At 45.3% G+C, this 23,917-nt stretch overlaps 1 protein-coding gene across 1 annotated transcript in view; it reads left to right on the top strand.

Moving 5' to 3' along the window:
- The window catches only part of efl1 (elongation factor like GTPase 1), a 70,404-nt gene that overhangs the window by 6,639 nt on the left and 39,848 nt on the right, over positions 1–23,917 (top strand). The window contains 6 exon segments of the mRNA XM_077023040.1: positions 770–892; positions 2,552–2,651; positions 11,033–11,184; positions 11,413–11,552; positions 11,554–11,586; positions 12,576–12,711. Of these exon segments, the coding sequence (XP_076879155.1) occupies positions 770–892; positions 2,552–2,651; positions 11,033–11,184; positions 11,413–11,552; positions 11,554–11,586; positions 12,576–12,711 (684 nt within the window).

The raw sequence follows: 23,917 nt of genomic DNA, 5'->3' as shown, positions 1-23,917 counted from the left end.
AAGTGGTTCCTTCTTACATCTGAGTTGCATTAACATTTACAGCATTTAGCAGACATTTATTCAGAATAATTGGCAGTAGTGCAGTATTGTCTCCATGGAAGAAATCCTTACGCTGGTTACCTGTTGGAGAAGTGACGGAGATTAAACATGCATCACACACCCTCCCAACCGTAATCCTGCAGAGCAAATCTGGCTTGTAACACGCATGCAGTGTCTGACAGCAAATTTTATTCCGGAGCTCAGGAGTTTTCATGTGACAGTCCGTTGGGTTCCTTATATCAGAGTCATTTTTGCATATCGGTACTGCTAGAAACGGCTCCGTCCTGTGCCTGGAAATGCCACGAAACGTCAGATTTCATCATGCAGAACTTGTAAAACTTTCCGTGAAGACGACTTCTGAATGACACGTGGCCACTCCCCCTCTGCACCTGGACTGCCCCTCCTGCGGTTGTAAGATGGGGGGGCTTTGCAGCCATTCGTAATTAACAATCTCCATCAGCGCAGAGGCAGCTGCTAATGGGCGCACCAACAGGTGCTCCGCTACGCTGCCTCATTCCTAATGACAGGTTTCCGTTACTAATCAGCCCCGTCCGATCCGTTCGTGACGGCCCACCAGCTATCTATAGTGCGTTGACTCACCTTCGCCGTGCGGAGTTGGGGGGGAGGGGTAGGCGTTAGGTGGGGGGCGGGGCGGTGGGCATGGGGGTGGACGGATAGGGTGGTTGACGGGGTTCGTGGAGAGGGTTGTGGCCTTAACCACATCACCCAGCGATGGTGTGTGAGAAGCTGCCTGCTCCGACCGACATGGCTGTGGAGAGGGTGGAGGCTCTGATGAGTGTGGGCGCTCGCCGGTTCGACACGCTGCCGGAAGAGACCCAGCAGCTGAGGAAAGGTGAGGTGGGGGCTAGCAGGGTGAATGATGTGGGGGGCACGGGGGGGGGGGGTTCTGGGGGGGGGATGGGTGATGATGCTACGATGGAACACATCTGATTATTTAGTCGCATGAAATACTCAGATGTGCATGTGTTGGCCACAATGTCTATGACATTAACACCATGGTCATTTTTTCATGCAACACATTTGCACATAGTGCAGTGCAAATAGAATTCTAAAAAATGGAGCGTTTGTTGATGTTTAACAGATGTAGTGGCGTTTGAACTGGGAACCTTTTGGTTATTAGTCCGCTGAGCTCATATTCATACACATTCATATTAATGGGGAATTAATACTGCTGGACTCTCCCAAAGTAGCAGAAATGGGGACGACTGGCCCTTCAGAGCCTCTTTATTTCAGACCTTCCTCGTCTCCCTGAGGACGTTCCATCCCTCAGTTCAGAGGTCCTGTCCGAAAAGGTTCTTGACCAATGCCAAGACACTTCAAATGTTCAAACATCACATTTTACTGGAACTACTGGTACCCACTGGGAGAAAAAACAACCTCCCTCTGTTGTGCTGCTCAGAAGAGCCGCGGAGGGCTTAGTGCGAATGTTTATTTTATTTAGCTTGGGTGAGTTTCTCACCGCCGTCGCCACATGGACCTTACTGACCGCTCCGTGTTTGGGTTCACACGCATCGCTCTCCTATCCTCTTCCGTTTGTCCCGTTCTGTCTTTTTTATTGTGCAGATTTCTGGAGGGTCACAGTGGTTTGTCCCTTGCAGGCCTCCTTCTCCTGTCTTGCTGGTGCGCTCCCTGACACGCGGTGGCGGTACAATTCACCGCCACAGCGGAGCTCTGACATTCTGTTTCCATAACCATCCCGGTCTGTTGAGCGCTGCGTTTTAAACCCACCTAACGTTTCTTCACTCTTTTAATTTTGTTCTTCCCTTTTTTCTTGCACTTTTCTTTGCCAATAGTTCCTCACAGAGAGGTTTTGTCTTTAAACAATGCTTATCGCTCTTTGTGTGAACATAAACCATTTATACAAACAAGTGTGAAGACAAACTATCTGTTGTACGTTTTTCTCATCCTCAGATTAATTTAGCACCATCAGAACTTAACACCAACAGACACCGCCGCTAAATCAAATTTGTCGTTGCTTTGTTCATTTCATTTTCCCTACCCCTGAATAAACGCGATATTTAGCAATACAATTAGTTATAAAATGTGTATGCAGCACCGTGTTTGATCCCTAACACTTGGGCTTTCAACAGCCCTGCTGCCGTGGCCTGCGCTCGCACTCGTGATCTGAACAGCCTTTGGTAATTGTTCGAGGCGCGTTTTGTTTTAGTTTTTTTCCGACTGCCGACACCACTAGGCACCTCCTCTGGCTGCCGTGTGTGTCTCCTCTCACGGGTTCGTTCCTCAGGACACCGCGGAAAAAAAGAGACGCTCCTCATTTTTGGCTCCTCTGCGGATTGTTTTTTTTTTTTTAAGGAACATACTTGAAATGGTGTTATTTTGTCACCTCACTGAGGCCTGTGAAATGATTTCAGATAAAACAAACAAGCAAACGGTAGCCCACAGTGCCAGCGTAAAATTGAAGGTTGAAGTCGGTGTTAAAGGCTGGTCTCCATGTCATGTGACTCTCCCTCGTTTTTCTGCTTCCTCACAGCATTCTTGGAGTGTGCGAGTGAAGACGAGACACCGGTCATCGTCTTTGTGTCGAAGATGTTTGCTGTGGACTCCATGGCCCTCCCCCAGAACAAACAGAGGTTGGTCAGCCACTGGATTCTACCTTTGTTTGTGCCTGTGTGTGACAGCAATGTTCCTGCACCCCTTCGTGGGGTTTTAAATGTTCAAAGTGGCCCCTGATCACAGGCGGGTGTATGCAGGAGCACCTGGGGCCTGAATAATACTGTATAAATCTGTGTGAGAGAGAGCCAGACTGAGAGAGTCTGAATGTATCTCAGTCAGTACATTCAATAAATTTGTCCTGATGGTCCCTGGCCAAACAGTGATCTAGCCATAAATCAATAATGCGCCAGGCTGTGTTTGTGTTTGCATGTGTGAGTTTGTGTGTTGAAAGAGAGAACACCTTGTCTTTTGGACTCACTGGGCTGAATCAGGGTACTGCCAGAAATGATGGTGATGTAGCCAGTGCCCACTGTGATCATGATGTCAGTGTTGTGTGTCCGTGCCACGACTTTGTCCTCGTGTGACCTCTAAGGACCCCCCCCCCCCCCCCCCCGGATGGTTTGACCCCCCCTTTTATTAAATATTACATTCGCTTTAGTAGGAATCTGTGGATCCGCATCTCGATTGGGCTTCATTGCTTTGATGCCTTGAGCTCTTACAGTGTCGTGTCTGTGCCATTCTCTTAATGCACGGCCCTGAGCACTGTTTGCTGAAGTGGGTTTCTAATAGTGAATTTTGACCTTAACAAGGACAAGTGAGCTTTCCAGAGTACCCTGCAACTATTTTCATCCACTCTCTTATTTTCTAAATGAGCATTTCTTCTCTGAGGAAGAATGCTGGCAATAAGAGAGACAGGAGATGTCTGGGTCTGTAGGTGTAGAAGCTACGTCACTGCGTCATACATCACTGCCTCATACGTCACTGCATCATTATCCTCACAATGACGGCGTCATTATCTTCACTGGGTCATCTCTCGTTGCATTATCATCTTTATTGCATCACTGCGCCCTGCGTACTCCGTCCTCCGTTACTGCGTCACTCCGTCACTCTCTCAGAGCCGTGCTGACTTGTTTGTTGTTTACCACTCTGCTGTGTGGGGGGACGTAGCTGTTTTTTTTGTCCTTTCTAACTAAAGCTGGGTTTGGTCAGGTTTTTTACTGTGGAGTCAGTTCAGACTCTGTTACATGTTTCTGTCATTCCGTGACCCCTGCCACGTTGTTTTGTCTTGAAGGATGGAAACTTGGTTTCTTTAAACATGATCACCTGTACGGTTTCCTCCCGTCATACTTTGATTAGGGCAGCTGTGAATGACACACTACCCATTAAAACCCACCCCCACATCTTTTTAATCCAGGTCTTTGCGAAGACAATTTGGTAAATCCAAGGGCAAGATGGCGTGCACTAGATGGCGCTGTGAGGAAAGTCGCAGCTAGTGCAGTAGACTGCTTCACTCCTCATTTGACCCGAGAGCTTATGAGCTTTGTGGGTGTGGCTTGTGTCTGCCCCTCCCCTCTCCCCTGCCCCTCTGCTCAGTCTTGACCAAGCATTTGCTCTTGTTGACGTTTGGGTGAAGAATGGCAGTGAGCAGTCGGCACGCGCGCACACACACACACACACACACACATACACACACACACACACACAGCCAGTCCTCTCATCCGCACATATGTGTTCACTCTTTTTAGCTTCCTTTGCATCATTAAAAAAAACCCTGTGCTTAGCGGTTAGCATACAGACATATTCTGTATGATGTATTCATGCAGCTGTGCAGCGATTTTCTTTTAGGACACACATACACATACACACACACACACGTGTCCCCAGTCTCAGCACCCCCCTCCAGTATATCCTGTGAATAAATCTCCCTCAAGCCAGTATCGCTGTCTTGATCCTGGTTGGCCTGCAGTTCAACAGTGCCAGAATGGGGGGAGAGGGGGGGGAGTGTGTGTGTGTGTGTGTGTGTGTGTGTGTGTGTGTGTGTGTGTGTGTGTGTGTGTGTGTGTGTGTGTGTGTGTGTGTGTGTGTGTGTGTGTGTGTGTGTGGAGGAGAAGGGGACTTAAAGTGTGAGGAGACCAGCATTTAACCATTAGAAGCAGATGGCCACAGGAAACTAGAAGGAGTATTGGTGGCCATTATGGATCTTGGTATTGTTTTAGTGGCCCTGTGGAGCATGGGTCTTGAGTGCGAAGGTGGGGCCTGCACTGCTCCACAGTTTCACGGAGCTCCTGTGTAGATCCCCCTGAGTACATACAGGGTACAGCTAATGAAGTCCATGCCATGTTTGCCTAATGAGGGAAGAGTGATTTAGCAGAGGTGGAAAGAGTACTGAAAAATTGTAATTGAGTAAAAGTATCATTACGTTACCTAAAATCTACTCAGAGTAAAAGTAAAATTATCCATCTCAAAATTTACTCGAGTAAAAGTACAAAATTACTTCATTTAAAATGTAATTTGAGTAAAAGTTACTTAGTTACTTTCAGTTATTTAATGCATGGATGAATCATGAACCAAATTCAGCACAAGTTGTTTTAATCGATTTCAAAGTGTATTTAAGTGCACATCCACACTTGCAAAAAGATCAGCTGGGCTCAGGAACATACTTCCTCACAGCACAAGGACAGTCACAACCTGTACCATAAAGTGCAAACAATTTTCAGTCCTATTGTCCAACGGACAACACTATGATAACAATAAAGAAATTGAAGAATTGAAATTTAAATGACAAATTATTCAAAAAACAAAATGCACACAAAATTGAGTGCCCACAAGATGCCACAAATCAAACTAAAATGCAACAGAATTCCACTACTCACAATAAAATGCCCACAGGATCCCACATCAAAAATTTAAAAATGCTCATAGGATCCCATAATTTAAAAGTAAGTGCTCACAGGATCCAACTATTCAAAAAAACAGTGCCCACCGGATCCCACTATTCACAATAAAATGCCCACAGGTTGCCACAACTCAAAATAAAATATAAAATGACCACAGGATCCCACATCTCAAAATAAAACAAAATGCGCACAGGATTCCACTATTTAAAACGCTCACAGGATCCAACTATTCAAAATACAGTGCCCACAGGATTCCACTTTTCACAATAAAATGTCCACAGGATCCCACGCACAAGGCCATACAATTGGCCTTCAGTTCTGGGACTCAGAAGTTTAAATTTCTGCTTGCATTTAATTTTTCACCATCAATATTTTTTACTCAGTAATGTGAGGGCGTTCAAATGTAGTGAAGTAAAACTACTTGGGTCAAAATGTACTCAAGTAAAAGTAAAAATTACATATTTCAAAAACTACTCAGAAAATTACAAATTACTCATAAAAAGTACTCAATTACAGTAATGTGATTAATGTAATTAGTTACTTTCCACCCCTGGTGATTAGCCACACACACAATGGTGGTGTGCAAATGGTAGCCAGCTGCTCTCGGGTGGAAGTAGTCAACCTGATGTGCATTTAGGTGAGAGTCTGAGCTGTGCTGGGGTTTAGGTGAGAGTCTGAGCTGCGTTGTGGTTTAGGTGAGAGTCTGAGCTGTGTTGGGGTTTAGGTGAGAGTCTGAGCTGTGTTGGGGTTTAGGTGAGAGTCTGAGCTGTGCTGGGGTTTATGTGAGAGTCTGAGCTGTGCTGGGGTTTAGGTGAGAGTCTGAGCTGTACTGGACTTTTAAACTGGAGGATCTAAAGATTTGTAGTTCAGTGCTTTGCTCTCCATCATATGTCTGTGTGTGTGTGTGTGTGTGTGTGTTTTGACTCTTATGTGGATGCTTTTTCTTGTAGCTTTGCCTTATGTTCCATGGGAGAGCTCAGACAGTGCTTTAAAGTCTTAGCTGTCAGATTATTTGTTGTTATCTTTATCACTCACTCATATACTGCAAAGTGTGTGTGCGTTTGATTTTATATATATATGTGTGTGTGTGTGTGTGTGTGTGTGTGTGTGTGGGCACACTCACCGGCCACTTTATTAGGTACACCTGTCCAACTGCTCATTAACAAATCAGCCAATCCCATGGCAGCAACTCAATGCATTTAGGCATGTAGACATGACCAAGACGATCTGCTGCAGTTCAAACCGAGCATCAGAATGGGGAAGAAACGTGATTTATGTGACTTTGAATGTGACATGGTTGTTGGAGTATTTTAGAAACTGCTAAATCTACTGGGAACTCTATCTCTAGAGTTTACAGAGAATGGTCTGAAAAAGAGAAAATATCCAGTGAACGGCAGTTCTGTGGGTGCAAATGCCTTGTTGATTTGTTAATTGTTGAGATTTGCATCATGGATGTGCAGCCGACAAATCTGCAGCAACTGCGTGATGCTATCATGTCAATATGGACCAGACTCTCTGAGGAATGTTTCCAGTACCTTGTTGAATCTATGCCACGAAGGATTAAGGCAGTTCTGAAGGCAAAGGGGGTCCAACCCGGTACTAGCAAGGAGTACCTAATAAAGTGGCCAGTGAGTTTATATAAAGCTCACAGACTATTACAGTAGTAATAGGAACCGTAACAAAAGCACAAACAATGAGGCAGATTTGAGCCCCTCTGTCTGAATGAGCTCAGAGATATTGGGCCTGTCACGCGTGTCCTGCTAAGTCGTCACTGGCCCCGTAGGCAGGGCACTGCGCATCTCTGACAGTTTCAGACCGAGCCCGAATCTTGGCACTCCGCAATCTCCACCACTCGAGCTGTGTGACTCAGCACAGATTGGAGGATGCTTCATCAGCAAGAAGTCTCCTTCCCAGCACCCTGTCTCTGGGTTCCCTTTGCTTTTCTGCTAATGCGTGCTAGGGTTGGTGTTGGAGGGGAGGGGGCAAAAGATTCAGTTATAAATCTTGGGTGTTGCACTTCCTAGAACCTTGCACTGAAAGAAAAATCTTTTTTTGTTTTTGCTGTTTTAGTGTTTAATTAGGGGGCCCTGAGTGGCCCCACAAGTCCTTTAAAGCTTCGCTTTGTGGTCCGGAAGTATCGGACCAGATTCCAGCAGGCGCTATAAGCCAGAAGAGCAGTGAGGGGGAAAACACAGTCCAGCAGTTGTTTGTTTTTGCCTTTCTCGGTGGAGGTGTTTCTTAGCCCCGCCCTCACAGGATGCCAGTTCAGATGTGATTGGGCAAGACCAAAAATGGGAACTGGTGATGCATAAATGGTGAGGGTTCTTGTGGATTTAACACGCATCTTATAGAAAGATTTCCAAATAAAGGTGTCAAAGATTTTGCTTTATATTAAAAACAAAAAACTGTCACTATCAAATCCAGAACTTTGAAAAAAAAATGCAATATTCATCAAATCAGCAACCAAATACCATGTTTTGTGTACGGAGTGTTTGGCCTGTCATGTGTCCAGCTAAGTCGTCACTGGTGCCGTACGCAGGGTACTGCGCATCTCTGACAGTTTCAGACCGAGCCTGAATCTTGGCACTCTGCAATCTCCACCACTCGAGCTGTGAGCTTCAACCGAGTGTGTATCACAAACCCCGACTGTGTCAGGCGGGGAAGATGCCCGCGGCCCTGTAGATCGGTGTGTTTGGCAAGTGTTCTGGCTCCATCCTGTCCACCCCCCCCCCCCCCCCCCCCCCCTTCCCCGATTCAGAGAAGCTCTGTCTCTACTGTGGAAAATTCCTTCAACCAACATCAGAGCACTAAGATGACTGTTCTGAGGAGGAGGCAGGGGTGTGATTGTAGAATTCTTTAGCTTGTCTAAGCGACGGGTCCGTGTTGCAGCGTTCAGCGAGTGAGCTGCCATGAGGTCCCCCTTTCAGCCAGCGAAATGAACTCTCTGGGAACCCGCGAGACGAACAGGTTGCGTCGGTTGTGAGGTTGCCATAGTGATGATTAATGTGGGTCAGTGTGTGTGTCTGTGTGTGAGAATGCGTGGGAGTGTTGTCAACCTTTCGCGCTTTTCCTCACGGCCGGGCACTTCTGTGTTCTCATGTCTGATTGGCTAATGGAGCTGCAGGTTTTTAGTAATGGCACAAGGCAGTCGGCAGGCAGAAAATTGTCATGGCTGTCTTTGCACAACGAGCACACACACAAACGTGAAAAAGATCCTCAGTTGTTACGGCACTATCAATGCGTCATTAGTCCATGCGCCAATTAGAAACGGCCCTTGAGCTCGGTCATGTCTCTTCATGCTAAACAAAATCATGTTTTTTGCAGACAATTTTATTAGAAGACCAACTCAACCTTCATTTTGGGCCATCCAGTACTGAGTGAGAGTTCATAAAATTTTATAGTTGAAAAAAAAAAGTCTACTTTCCAAAATACCCGTGATCATGTCCCGTACCAAAGCCTTGCTCTTAATGTGGAAAATATTTGCCATCATAAAACCAGTATGCCAAACCCAACGATATGTGCTTCACTGACAGGTTTAAAACCAATATATGATATTTAAAATGATCTTTTTCTCATCTGAATATTTCGACCCCCCCCCCCCCTTCCCCTCAAAGAGTCTTCGACCAGCTGCTAGTGGTTTAGAAACGGCCCCTTTTAAGAGTCGAGCTCCATTACTTCACCACCGCGCTGGACGTGCATGTTTAAAACAACAACAACAAAACGAAGCTCATGGAGGTTCCATTACGATGAATAAGCAACAGATTAGGACTCCGGGGGAAAGGAAAACACACCAGTGAAGTCCATGAGCCAGAGGAGAAAGAGATAAAAAGAGGGACAAGAAATGAGAAACAGGACACAAGCAGGAGGGGGGTGTGATTTAAGCACACTGGCGTGGAGGGTGGGACCGCTAATAGTGGCAGTTGTGACTGGGTTGATGTAGGTTTATATATATATATATATATATATATTAGCAGTGGGCATAGATTAATTTTTTTAATCTAATTAATGTCACTGAAATCTTGAAATTAATCTAGATTAAAATGGCTCTTAATACAGAGGGAGCATTAGACCAGGGGCTCATCTCCTGTTTCCAAAATGCATCAATGACTGCTTGAGAAAGCTGTTCTACTTTGATAATTGAAGAAAAAGAACATGCTCAATAAAATGTACTCGTGTTCAATGGTTTATTCAGTTAAACATGAAAATAGTACTGTATGCCTACATACTTTAAGAGGGCATATTCAGTCAAACATGAATTTGTAAGCCTACATACTGTACATTAAAAGGAGTTGATAACATGTTTAATCAGCTAAACATGAGATTTGAAATGTAAGCCAACATTTAGTACATTTAACCTGTTTTCGGGCGGCGGCGACTTTTCTCCTGGGCTGCATCAGTGCTTGACCCAGCGTCAGCAGCATTAGCAAACGGGTGCTTTGCGTTTAAATGGTACTTCAGACTGGTAAAACTCCTACAATAAACTAATTCCGCGTTGCATAAGGTGCAAACAACTTTAGTCTTGTCAATGTCTCCATTAGGAAGCTTCTTAAAATAAAATTTCCATGAAGCAAACCTGGCGTGCGATTTGTTGTGGGTGGTAATTCACAGGTTTGAAAACTCATTCTCGCCCCTACTGTGCAATTTGGTTAGGAATACAACCGAGCTAAACTATCAAGATGAATGTCATCAGTTTGCTTACCTATTTTGACCCAGTTCCCAAACCAACTTTAAGAATAGATTAACGGCGATATTTTTTATATCGCCCGATAAGAGTTTCACATTATCGAACGCTGTTAACACCGATAACGGCCCACCACTAATATGGAAATCATGTCAGTTTTCTTGTCTCTTCATGGCAGATTTCACTCGCATGCTTGAACGTAGTGCAGGTGTAGCTCAATGTGGGGTGTTCAGCTGCTGTCAACCCTCCTACCACCCCTCCACCGACCCACCTAAACGCTCTCAGCATTTCGGGCAGGGAGGCCTGGTGTCCCGCCAGACAGGATCTGGACTCTCCAGTGCGCTTGACCTCTCAAACAGCATTGCTTGTTTTTGTGACTGGCTCTACTGGCTGGTCATTTCTCAAGGAAAGCCCACAGCAAAAATGCTCCAAGTAATTCACATCCACTTGGCTTTTTCGAAAAAAACTGGGAGCCTGTGAAAATTGTTTGCTCCAAAATTGCTTACAAAGCTATATATTTTTTGCCATTCTCCCTTATTACTGTATTATTTTACATCATTATGCCTCTGCAGATATTCGCTTCTGTGGCATTCGGTTTGATTATCAATGCACAATTTCCACCTAATGACGTACGCTAGTAAAAATTCTTGTCGCTGTGTGCCCACATAAGTAAGAAAAGTAGATCTGGATTCTGTTACCTGACCTTTTCCACACCATTTCCACACTTTAATACCATAAATTACTAGTCCACCCACAGAATGAGATGTAATGGCTGGTGATATTATACAGGAGAGAAAGGTAAGTCGGGGTATTAGCTGAAAGTGAGAACAGAATGGAGGCAAATAAGGCCACTGTGTCATCACTGGCTCTCTGCGCTAGTGAGTGTATTGTGGGTCTGCAAGCCTGCTCCAGGTGTACAGTGGGTAATGTATTTTTGTAGGCCTTTGACCCAGGAGGAGATTGCCCAACGCAGGGAGTTGGCACGGCAGAGGCACGCCGAAAGACAAGCAGCCAATCAGGGCTCTGGAAGCACTGAAACGACCAGTGGCGGGAGTGGTCCGACTGCAGCTTCAGCCAATGACATCAGTCCAGGCAAGGAGCTAGTTCTGTTTATTGTGTATGCGCACATGTTCTTATCTTGCCCATCTAGTGCAAATAAGGAGCCCTAAACATTGCATTGTATCTTAATTGTGGACCTGTGTGCGTGTGCGTGCGTGTGCGTGCGTGTGTGCGTGCGTGGTGCGTGCGGTGTGCGCGCGTGTGTGCGCACGTGTGTGCGCGCGTGTGTGCGTGCGTGTGTGTGTGCGTGCACACCTGCAGACACCGATGCGCTGTGTGCTCAGACGGAGGCTCTGGCGGTAAAGACATCAGGGGAGGAGCCACAGAGAGAACACTTTGTGGCGTTTGCGCGCGTCTACAGTGGAGTGGTGCGCACAGGACGGAAGGTGTTCGTGCTGGGCCCCCAAATATGACCCCACCCTCGCCCTCACCACGGTGAGAGCTCCCCTCTGCTAGTACTGTGGGTTTCCTGCTAATTATGCCAAGAATTAATATAATCCAACAGACATCACTTGACATAAGTTCACTGACATAATACAAATTTGCTCTCATAAGCGGTTTTGTTGGGGGGGGGGGGGGGGGGGGGGGGTGTTTATACTTTAATGCCTTCTCTAAAATATTAATTCCGTTATGTCTGTGTGGTGCTCTACAAAGCACTTTTAGAGCTGCGTTTATGGCGTCTCTGGGGGTGTTTAATGTTAACCAGTTGAAGCTTTTTAGGCTTTTTCACTCGCCCGAGCTAACAGTTCACGGAGGCGTGGCCTTGAGTCCTAACAGTTCACGGAGGCGTGGCCTTGAGTCCTAACAGATCACGGAGGCGTGGCCTTGAGTCCTAACAGATCACGGAGGCGTGGCCTTGAGTCCTAACAGTTCACGGAGGCGTGGCCTTGAGTCCTAACAGATCACGGAGGCGTGGCCTTGAGTCCTAACAGATCACGGAGGTGTGGCTTTGAGTCTGGACACTGGAGCCTCAGTGCGGAGAATATGCCCAGTGTAAAATAGGACTAGCGCACTATCCAAACCCCAACTCATAACCAAGCCACAAGCTACTTATTAATTCTCATAAATAAAGCAGTTGTGAAGAGGCTCCCTACGAGCTGAAGGCTCCCACATTCATGCTCGGGGGTTTATCTGGTGTGAAAAGCCCAGGATTGTATGCAGCGTGTGATGGATCTGTAAAGACTAAAGCTTACTTTCTTACATTATTACTGCTACTGCTGATCTCAGAGCAGTTCTTACAAACTTCTGGTGGTTAGATGTCTGAACTTTGTTGGGATTTGTAGGTAGGATACACATAAAATAGCTTTGAAAATGATTCCTTTGGCTGCGTGTCCATGTGCCTTTTTTGCTTGTGTATTTGTGCTCTTTGACTTTCTTTAAATTCTCAATAAATGCCCCTCCCCTCTTTTTTGCCCCTCTGCCAGCTGTCACGGGGCTGTTCCCCTGCTGATGCCCCGCCCCCCGTGCCCCACCTGGCATGCACCACCCTGGACCGCCTCTACCTGCTGATGGGGCGCGAACTGGAGGAGCTGGATGAGGTTCCGGCAGGAAACATTCTCGGTAGGTGCACCCAGTTAACAGCTGGTCCCAGATCAGCCTTTCCCGCTAGCCTTCCTAATCCCACTCACCTGTGTGCAAGGGAGCAGACTGAGAAATGGCGCCTGCTACCAGCTTCCTCTTAGTTTGTTTTGTTTTTGTGGCCGTCCTATTGGTCTGCACTCATCAGACAACAACAAAGTTTGGTGCACCACTTAACCACTACGGTGTCAGTGGTGTCGACTCTCCATAACTCCAGTCACACACCCGCTGAAACGTTTTTGGCGCGATATCGGTCTTGCAAAAGGCTGCTTTGGGCACCGAGGCACCGGATGGGGGCTTTCACACATACGGACGGGGCGTTTACCTACATCTGAACTCCTATAACTCATGTGCTCTGTCCCGTTGTCTGTGAGAACCGTCTGAAACTGGCCCGACCACGGTGGTAGGAAGGTGGTGAAACAGTCATCCCTGCTGACCTTTGGTGTGGCGAGTCAGATAAGATCATGACCTTTGGTGTGGCCACTCCAGTATGATGGCAGCCCCCTCTGGAGACTGTGGCATTGCAGCACTGCGACAGGAGTCTGCCTGAAGAGCTCGATCCGCTGAAAAATATGATAATTTATAACTTGAATGGGTCTGTTGCCCTAGCAACAGTGGTTATCTAAGGACATTCAGAAGAATGCTTGTTTTATCTGAGCCTGTCTGCACATGTTTCAAGAGCTTCGAGTAATAAAAATTACCTTTACATTCGACCTAAAAACAGATATGAATTGGGAAAGGACCAAGAGTGAATGTGTTTCTCTGGGAGATCACTGTTTGAAGTTAAGTGTGGGTGGGGTGTGTCTATATGATAGTGTGTGACAGAAAGTGTTTTTCTGGGAGATGACTCTGTCCCTCAACAAATCAGTGCAGTCAGAAGAGATAGATGTGAATTGTGTCCATGCTAAAGGCTCCCTCTCCCTCCGTTTTTCACCTTTATCTATCCATACATTTCTATTTCTTTTATTGGTTTATTCTGATGACATCACTGTGCCCAAAGTGTGGTGCGCGCGCCTGTGTGTAGGTGTGCGCGTGGGGGTTGGAGTTCTCTTCAGGCGGATGACATGCCTCATCAGCTGTAGCCTACAGTCCGATTAAAAGCTGTAGATGGTGCAGAGGCACTTGGCCAGAGATCTAACAGTATCATTTCTTGTGATTCATGTCCAGGTCTTACCCCCCCCTTTTTTTTCCCTGCTATGGCCGACCAGAGCAATTAAATGTAATTTATGGACCTCAGCATTCTGCACTCCTACATCTGTATCTGTGTTGTGTACAGACAGGAATGAACTTCCGCTTCTCCACTTTCTGATCCCCACCGCGGACGGAGGCCTTTGATTTGCTTTACACGTGCATGTCGGAAAACTCTCTGCTGGCATGACTGCATGGCTTTGGGAGGGTCCCCACTGGTCACCTTGAAGGCTTCAATGCAGGCCAGTTCATAAGCGGGTAGCAAACATGCTCTTCCCCTCAAACGTCCTGTTTCGGGGTAAATCCTGTAGAGTTCCCCTGTGGGTCTTCCCTGGTGTCTTCAGTGCCACCGCCCTCATACCCCCGCCCCATACATTATGCACAAGCAGAGCGATAATGTATGGACATTTTGTGTATCTAGGAGTGGAGTGCTTGTTAATAATGGGTAGGGCCTTGAATGAGAGCTTTTTCATAATTCAGTGGGCAACGCAGCTCAGAGGAACTGTAGCCCATCTGAATTGGGCTAGTGAGTGTTCTCGTGCGGTCGGAGGGGTTAGCATCCTGCGTTAGGTTTCATAGCAACCAGATGGATGTGTCACCCAGCTTTTGTGTGACATTGGAAACTCGAATCAATACTTTAAATTTTTTTATCTTTTGCCATTTTGCCATGCAATTAACACCAAAATTCACCGTTAAGATTCCCTGAGATGTTGAAAGGGAGAGATGGATATGGGGAGTTGGGAGAAAGGACGAAGGAAGTGGAAAAAAGATCTTAGATGTGGAATATAGATTTGTCTTTAAACCACATGACTGAGTGAAAAGGGGCGTTTTGACAGGAGTTTAGCCGACTGGCACCCCCAAAAGACACCACCCGAAGCAGAAACCCAACCAGCAACAGGCCTCCTGGTCCCACCACATCATACTTGGAGCTCACAGACCCACACACCACAAATTCAAACACTGCTCATCAAAACCGTGTCATACAGCCCTGGCACGGAGAAGAAAGGACAGAGAGAGAGAAGGAGAGAGAGGAAGAGAAACACCACATACCACTTTATATATTGTATTTCAGTTTTCTTCCAGCTGGTTAAAGTAGCAAATACAGGAAATGAAGTCACCAATGACATTCATCATATCCTTCGTTGTTTGAACTCATTTTCAACATGAGATAAATTCAGCAAGCTGTTGTCAGTTGCTTAAACTTTAAATTACATAGTTAAACAAATTGTTCAGTGTTCCACCCCTCACAGATGCTGTTCAAAGGTAGAATAAGCAAGACCGATTTCACACATATTTGTTTCCGCAGTGATTGTTTGTGTGGAGAAATAAAAATTACGCGGAGCCCTTTCAGAGTTTCTGTTTTCCATTTCTTGTTGTGGTAATTAAATTGGTCTGATTTTTATTTGCTTGGTGTGTTTGTATACAGTCATGATCCTTCAATCAGTTTCTCTGTATGAGTATACATGCAAAGTTGAAAAACCATCAATACAACACGACATGGTGAGGAGAACTAACGTTTACGCGTCCCAGCTCCTGTTTTCCGTCACTCCGTACCGGTCACTTGGTCCTGACCGATGTTGTTTTGTCGTCATCGCCATATGAACATGCGCGATATATCAGAAATATTCACTTGCATGCCGCGTGTAAACGAAACAATTTTTCTTATTACGCCCATTTCGCCAACCATATTACGTTCAGCTAGCTGTTAGCTACCAGTCAGATTGTTCTGCTCTGTATACGCCCTTTTCTTGTTTTCGTGACCGTTGTCGCTCAGTAAACGTTACGTTGGCTTTATTTTGTTCTCGTTTGTGCACCCGTATTAGTGCTGGATGGTATGACCAAAATTCTATATCACAGTATTTTTCGAAATTATATTGGTTTCATGGTATTCAACAGTATTCCCCCCCCCCCCATGCATGATGTGTTAACTGCATTGATTACGAAAATAATTAATGCAGTAGCCTATAGAGTGATTAAGAGTACCCTATTCCACTGTTAGAAAAATGTCTCCATCTAAGTATTACATGTAATACAGATTTGCATGGGCCCACATGATCAGTTTTCAAATGGTAGCATTAAAGTAGTGAATGAATCATATAGCATGACAGTTGCAGTAAAAAAAAAACATTTTTCAGGCAGCATCAAAACTGTAGGTTTATACAACTTATGTGAACCAGCTACATGTAATATTATAAATTGCACACCAGGTTGTTAATAACAAATAAGACAAAGTAGACAGGGCTGTTTGTCAATGGTTGTATTGTACTGAAAAGTTCCAAATATCTTACATTTAATTAAATAACATAATGTTTAAACAAATAAATAATAACAGTGGTCGAATACTGGGGAGACTGTACCATCTCTTTTAATGTAATAAAAAGTTAATAGTTTTGAATAATTTCGACCATATGTGTATTTGTATAAATATGTAACTTAATTAAGCTTAAGGTGCTGAAAAATATTGAAAATAGACTTTGAAAGTGCCGTACAAGTGCTTTAATTCCACCTTGTAAAGGTGTATGAACCCAGCAAACATAACTTAGCGCAAAATACAGCGCTGAAGAGCGGCACGCACGAAGTACAAAAATCGAGAGGTGCACGAGATGGACACGCGACAGCGGAGCCACCACGATTGCATCATTTTTGCCGCGCGGACCATCACACCACTCGCGACCCGTCAAGTATAAGCAGCTTTATGGGTGCTGCAACAGATTGCTCTTGTTACCACTAGCCGCGGCAACTTTTGCTCGACAGCATTTGCAGTAAGTGACTGTTTGGTCCACGTCCGACTTTTAAAACCCTATGAACTTCCTAACAACAGACACGGCTCCTTTCTTTGGCAAAAGTTCCTTTGAGGCATCATCTTTTACTTCAATGTTTTGTAGAATTTGTGGTTCAGAATGTCCCTCGTTTTCAGCAAGCTAGATTTGCGCTCTGTTGCTTGTGTGCTTAGCGGCGCAGCAATAAAAAGCATCCCGTGAGAAACAATTCCGGACACGTGAAGGCTATTTAAACCGGTGTGGCTGGTATATGAAAAATTCTTATGATAACAAAAATAAACACCGGTATTCGGTGCGAACCGGATTACCGCCCAGCACGAACCCGTATGTTCGGTTTCGTTCGTTTCACTAAACTATTTTTAGAGTTGGAGACTAGCTTTTACTACCCAATTTTCTTCCTGCAAGTTCTATACACGACATTGAGAATATAAATGTAAATGTCATATAAATATAAATGTCAAATGTATTATATACAGTGGGGAAAATAAGTATTTAGTCAGTCACCAATTGTGCAAGTTCTCCCACTTAAAAAGATGAGAGAGGCCTGTAATTGACATCATAGGTAGACCTCAACTATGAGAGACAAAATGTGAAAAAAAATTTTGAAAATCATTTTGTCTGACTTTTAAAGAATTTATTTGCAAATAATGGTGGAAAATAAGTATTTGGTCACCTACAAACAAGCAAGATTTCTGGCTGTCACAGACCTGTAACTTCTTTTTTAAGAGGCTCCTCTTTCCCCCACTCATTACCTGTATTAATGGCACCAGTTTGAAGTCATTAACAGTATAAAAGACACCTGCCCACAACCTCAAACAGTCACACTCCAAACTCCACTATGGTGAAGACGAAAGAGCTGTCGGAGGACACCAGAAACCGAATTGTAGACCTGCACCAGGCTGGGAAGACTGAATCTGCAATAGGCAAGCAGCTTGGTGTGAAGAAATCTACTGTGGGAGCAATAATCAGAAAATGGAAGACCTACAAGACCACTACTAATCTCCCTCGATCTGGGGCTCCACGCAAGATCTCAGCCCGTGGGGTCAAAATGATCACAAGAACGGTGAGGAAAAATCCCAGAATCACAAGGGGGGATCTAGTGAATGACCTGCAGAAAGCTGGGACCAACGTTACAAAGGCTACCATCAGCAACACACTACGACGCCAGGGACTCAGATCTTGCAGTGCCAGACGTGTCCCCCTGCTTAAGCCAGTCCATATCCAGGCACGTCTGAAGTTTGCTAGAGAGTATTTGGATGTTCCAGAAGAGTATTGGGAGAACGTCATATGGTCAGATGAAACCAAAGTAGAACTATTTGGTAAAAACACAACTCGTCGTGTTTGGAGGACAGTGAATGCTGAGTTGCATCCAAAGAACACCATACCAACTGTGAAGCATGGGGGTGGCAACATCATGCTTTGGGGCTGTTTCTCTGCAAAGGGACCAGGACGACTGGTCCGTGTACATGAAAGAATGAATGGGGCCATGTATTGTGAGATTTTGGGTGCAAACCTCCTTCCATCAGCAAGGGCAATGAAGATGAAACGTGGCTGGGTCTTTCAGCATGACAATGATCCCATGCACACTGCCAGGGCAACAAAGGAGTGGCTTCGTAAGAAACATTTCAAAGTCCTGGAGTGGCCTAGCCAGTCTCCCGATCTCAACCCCATCGAAAACCTTTGGAGGGAGTTAAAAGTCCGTGTTGCCCGCCGACAGCCCCAAAACATCACTGCTCTAGAGGAGATCTGCATGGAGGAATGGGCCAACATACCAGCAACAGTGTGTGCAAACCTTGTGAAGACTTACAGAAAACGTTTGACCTCTGTCATTGCCAACAGAGGATATACAACAAAGTATTGAGATGAACTTTTGTTATTGACCAAATACTTATTTTCCACCATTATTTGCAAATAAATTCTTTAAAAGTCAGACAAAATGATTTTCTCAATTTTTTTTTTCACATTTTGTCTCTCATAGTTGAGGTCTACCTATGATGTCAATTACCGGCCTCTCTCATCTTTTTAAGTGGGAGAACTTGCACAATTGGTGACTGACTAAATACTTATTTTCCCCACTGTATTTCCTCTCTGCTGCGCCTAAAGCGATCGATCACCAGTGGTTGGTGCCAGAGCGAACTAGTAATAAACTAGATTTTTTTCAGAGTGAGAAATTGGATGAATGGTGTGTGAAGACGGTGAATGGCGTGTGAAGACAGTCAAATGTGTGTGTCTCACGCTCATTGCATGAAAGTTGGCAACCCTGGTTATTGCACATCACACGTTTTCTTCATATACGTGTGCGTGTCTGCGCGTGTCCATGTGTACATGCACTTTGCTGCTGGTACATTGGGATTTCTGCCACAGTACTTGTCTAGAGGTCGGATAAGTTGATTATGATTTATAAGAGCTTTTTGCCAAATGTGATTATATTAGCCTGCTGCGTCTGAGGCCCAGTGTAGGAAGTGAGCTTAAACATCTGAGCCTCTGCTATAAACACTGTTGTGCAGTGAAGACGACCTCAGGTCTGGTAATGTGCTTGTATTTGGATGGTAAAAGGTTGGTCTGTCTTTGTCTCTATCTTTCCCCCTCCCCCTCCCTCTATCCAATTTAAAATAATTGATTTTCATTTGTGTAAAATTGCATCAGTCTCTCCTGTCCCACCCTCTAAACCCCCCTCTGCTGCCTCTTCTCTCCATCTATCCCCCCATTCTCTACCTCCACCCTCCCTATATCTGTTCTCTACCTCCACCCTCCTCAGCCTATATCTGCCCCACCCTTTCTCTGTTTCTAAGCCACTCTTTCTCTCCAACCTCTATATTTGTCTCTCTCTCACCCCATTTCTGCCCCACCCTCCGTTCTCTGTATCTCTCTCTCTCTCTCTCTCTCTCTCTCTCTCTCTCTCTCTCTCTCTCTCTCTCTCTCTCTCTCTCAACTATAAACACATGTAGATGCATTGCTTTCCTTGTCCAACTCAAAGCCACCAAATCCACTTTGTTCCTTCCCAGGCAGTAATTCCAGTCATATGTTTTTCATCGAATATGTGGAAATATCCCCTACACACAAGCAGTAAATGGCTTAATTTTATGAATCATTAAATACTGTGACCAGAAACGTGGTGTACTGTTTGCTTAATGGAGATTAAGTTGTTAATTATGTTATTTCACTTTGCTGAATGACTGAAAGTGCTTCAGGCTTCCTGAGAATACTTTGTGATATCTGATACTCAAATGGCCTTTAAAGGATCTTTGTGCTTATTTTGTCATTAGCCGTTTCTGTCTTCCCAAATTCCTCGCGGTTTGAGCTGATCTGTTGTTGGATTTGGCTGTCATTCTGTTTTCAGTTGGTTCTATGTTACATGTAGTTACTCTGTCTTCTTGGATCACAGACTGCTCAGATTTAAAGAGCGAGAAAATAAAATACATAAATGAGGACACAAATAAACAACTGTTTACAAAGCGTGCTACACAAAGACATTATCGTTAGACCTGCTTTTTGGTTTCTTAATCCTTTGCTTTTTTGTCCTCTGTGGGCTTTGCAAACTTCTGATGCCTCTGTCCTCACACTCACCTTGTCTGGTGTCTGGCGTTGCATGGGACAGCGTTCTGTGGTTCTGGGGACAGCTGTACTGCAGTGGGAGTTAGAGGTCTATATAGAGGCCCGTCACCACCGACGTGAAGGACAGTGGTATCTCTGCTGTCACCCAACATGGATTTTGTTGCTTGTGTCACTAAGGCCAAATGAGAGAGCAGTGCTCACTAATACCCATAATGCTCTTCCAGCGTTTATGTCGCTGCTCACCAGACCGACTCCTGCAGTCGGCGGTCACCGGATCAGTTATGTTCGATTAAGGTTGGAAGTTTAACTCAGCAGGAATGCAGACAATTACGAGTGGGAATGCTGACTGCTGTAGTTAGCAGTTTTCACCACATTAAACCAAATCACTGTAGTGATGGTTATGCAACTTATCAGATGAAATGAGGTTTGCATGTGAAATAACATTTGCTAAATTGAAAGCTGTTTAATATTATGAAGTATTGCCCATTAACACACAAACGGGTATTCACAGATGTGCTGGATGTTTCTTTCATGTATGGTGGTGTAGCAGATGTTGAATTGGTTTAAAATTTTACATTTTTTATCAGCAATTAAAAGTATTGGTTGCAATCTCTTGTTAGATACTCTCTTTTTCGGTCTGCACTTGACCAGCTGATGATGGTGATAACCCACATCAGCCTGCGTCCAACCCAGGCACGCTTTTGCCGAGATGTCCAGATGGTGCGATGATGGAGGGAGTCTTTGTTTGGGCCTCGATGACTCTGGTCTTTGGGTCCCTTGTGGTGCGTTTTTCTTTTGCGTCCAAGTCCCTCCGTGTTTATCTGGGCCTTGACGATTGCACTTCTGATGACGACTCTCATGCGCCGACTGATGCAACGATCTGTTAGAGCTGAAAAACAAACCTAAAGGGAAACGCATGGGTCTTCTCCAAAACTGAAAAAGACCCTCCGCGTTAGCAGAGTCGCCCAGTGCATAAAAAAGACCATTCCTCTCGGGCCAACGCTAAGGGCAGGCGGGAGCTGATTATAGTCCTGTGGTGGGTGGGGGCGGACCGAGCCGGGCCGCTGTGGCCAGCCCCGGCGTTTGATGCGGCTGCCGAGGCTGGCCCACGCCCGCAGGGTCCTGAGCGGGTGGAGGAGCCCCCGCCAGTCCGAAATGAAGTGTCTGAAAAACAGATATGTAGGGGGGAGAGTGATGAACTGTCTGCTTTGCCCTCTGTCAGCTCCTGCATAAACACAGACACCGTGTTGTTGTGTGTGTGCGTATCTGTGTTTTTGCATGCTAGTGTTTAGATAGATCAACAGCAGATAAGCAAGCAGTTAGCTCTGTGTATTTTAAACCATGCTGGTTCTTTCTTGGCGGTCAGATTGTCAGTGATGTTGGTGCTGTTTGTGTGTGTGTGTGTGTGTGTGTGTGTGTGTGTGTGTGTGTGTGTGTGTGTGTGTGTGTGTGTGTGTGTGTGTGTGTGTGTGTGTGTGTGTGTGTGTGTGTGTGTGTGTGTGTGTGCGCACTTCTGCTACTGTTACTCATCCAGCCTTGACACACTTCTCCTGTTCCCTCAGAAAGTGCTGTATGTTTAATCAAATGGTCATGAGGTGCATTGCTGAGAGTCCCCCACTAGGCCCTGAGGGTTGTTCTATCCTTTCTATTCCTATATATCCTCTTTTTCAGTTTCTTCATACTTTCTGTCTTGTGTGACTAAATTTTTGACTCTTGTGAATCATGGCATTTTCTGTTGCTCACATCAAGAGCTCTGTTTTGGAAACAGAGAAGGTTGTGTGTGCGTGTGTGTTAATTTTGGCACTGAGAAATCTTTCTCGTTTCCAAGAAAATAAACATCTTGAATCTGGCAACCTTTTTCCACACCATTAACTATCCAGGTGAACCCTGTCCTTGGTGTAGCAGTGAGACTGGCCCTGTGTCATATGTTGCCAGGTTGGCTCCATCTACCCTGCATGTTCTGTGTCTTCCTTTTGTTTTCCTCTCACCCACTTAAACAGCTCTGGTTTCTTCCAGTAGATGGCGTCAGAGAGGCAGAACAAACTGCTTTGTCTTTCTCCTCCACTTTCTGAGAGAGAGGGAGATGGGAGAAGAAGCTCTGGGATCAGCTCATGAGCTGTCATTACATTTGTGCCTGCCTGAGATCCCATAGACCTACAGACCTCTGGTCAGTGAGAATCTGGACAGCCAGTTCCAACTGGAATACAGTCTCAGGCAGTAGGAGAGAGAGTATTAGTGCTGAAAGGAGAATTATGTTCTTTCTGATTGGACCAGCATGTGGTCTGAGGCTTCCTTCATAGGCAAACAGAGAATAATAAAAACATTTTGCTATAGCCCTGAGACGACGAGAAGACATGTCGGTGATGTTTTCATGTAATGTGTCATTTCCCTGTGTTTACGTAAGTGAGCTATAGGACCTGAGTGGAGTCATGGAGGCTTTGTGTGCCGGTGCGTTTGGCAGTGTGTTTTATGTGAAGAGCTTTGTGGAAACAGGAGAGAGTGAGACAGAGAGAGAGAGAGAGAGAGGGGAGAGATTCTGGAAGCTCTGAACAGAGCACACATGCTAATGCTATTAAGCAGGACGGATTGCTGAGTGCAGTGATTTCAATCTCCATTTCGCCACATGTCGTACAACGCCAGCCCTTAACTCAAAACAAACCCAGGGCAGACGGTTCACACACGTGTATACACACGCACGCACGCACGCACACGTGCACTTTATTCTATCCTCAACGGTTCCATGTGTCTTTTAAGAACACCTTTTAAAAATAAGAGCATGGGTTGCCAAATCTAAGACATTTGCACAAGCTCGAATAAAAAATGATTTGGCATCTCCCAGTTATATGTGGTTGAGCTTACAGCTCCTTGAATAACACCCATAACATCCAGGGCTTTTCCCCGAGACGTATAAACACTCAGCGGTTCCTGCTGGACTGAAGAACTCCTTCTCCTGGATCGGTCCCTCTTCACTGTGTCAGCCATAGAGGCCAAACGGAGAGTGTTTGGGTCGTTGTTTGGGGGTCCTCCCAAAACAACCCACGCTGTTTCGGCTCGTTTGTGCCAATTTGGGAACAACTTCTGTTTTAGTGGCGTGGGAGTTTGTGTGCGTGCGTGTAGGTGTGTGTGCGCATGTGCAGGTGGTTGGATAAGTGTGTGAAATTGTGGTTTCACACACATCCATCGGCCAAAGTCTAAATTTTCTGAACTTTCTTTCCTTCTCTTTTTCCTCTCTTTATTATTTCTTAATAAAGGCATATGTTTCTTAATATAGCATCAACCGTATGCTACATACCATGAATGTAAATGAAATACGGTATTAGAATAGCTTTTATATTATAGTTAATGAACAATTCTTCTCTACAAATGACTTGATCGGCTTCTGCTGTGGTTTTCAATGGGTTAGGCAATTGAAATAATTTCTTTATACCTCCTTGAAAGAGTCTCCCATATATTCTCCCCATGTACCTACAAACGGGGCATAGAACAAACCGGCGAGTCCTTCAATGGAAACCTGCTCTTAAATCAGCATGGGACAGCTAGCGTTCACCTTGATTCATCAGCGCAGAAGCTAACGTATGTTTACCACCAGCAGCCACATCCGCGCCCAGCTGGGCCTTCCGTCAGTCAGGGTCCCCCCCCCACCGCGCTCGCCCGAGCTGCCAGCA

This window comes from Brachyhypopomus gauderio, chromosome 12, assembly GCF_052324685.1.
Source record: "Brachyhypopomus gauderio isolate BG-103 chromosome 12, BGAUD_0.2, whole genome shotgun sequence".
NCBI lineage: Eukaryota > Metazoa > Chordata > Actinopteri > Gymnotiformes > Hypopomidae > Brachyhypopomus > Brachyhypopomus gauderio.
This window is presented reverse-complemented; position numbering and strand designations above follow the sequence as displayed.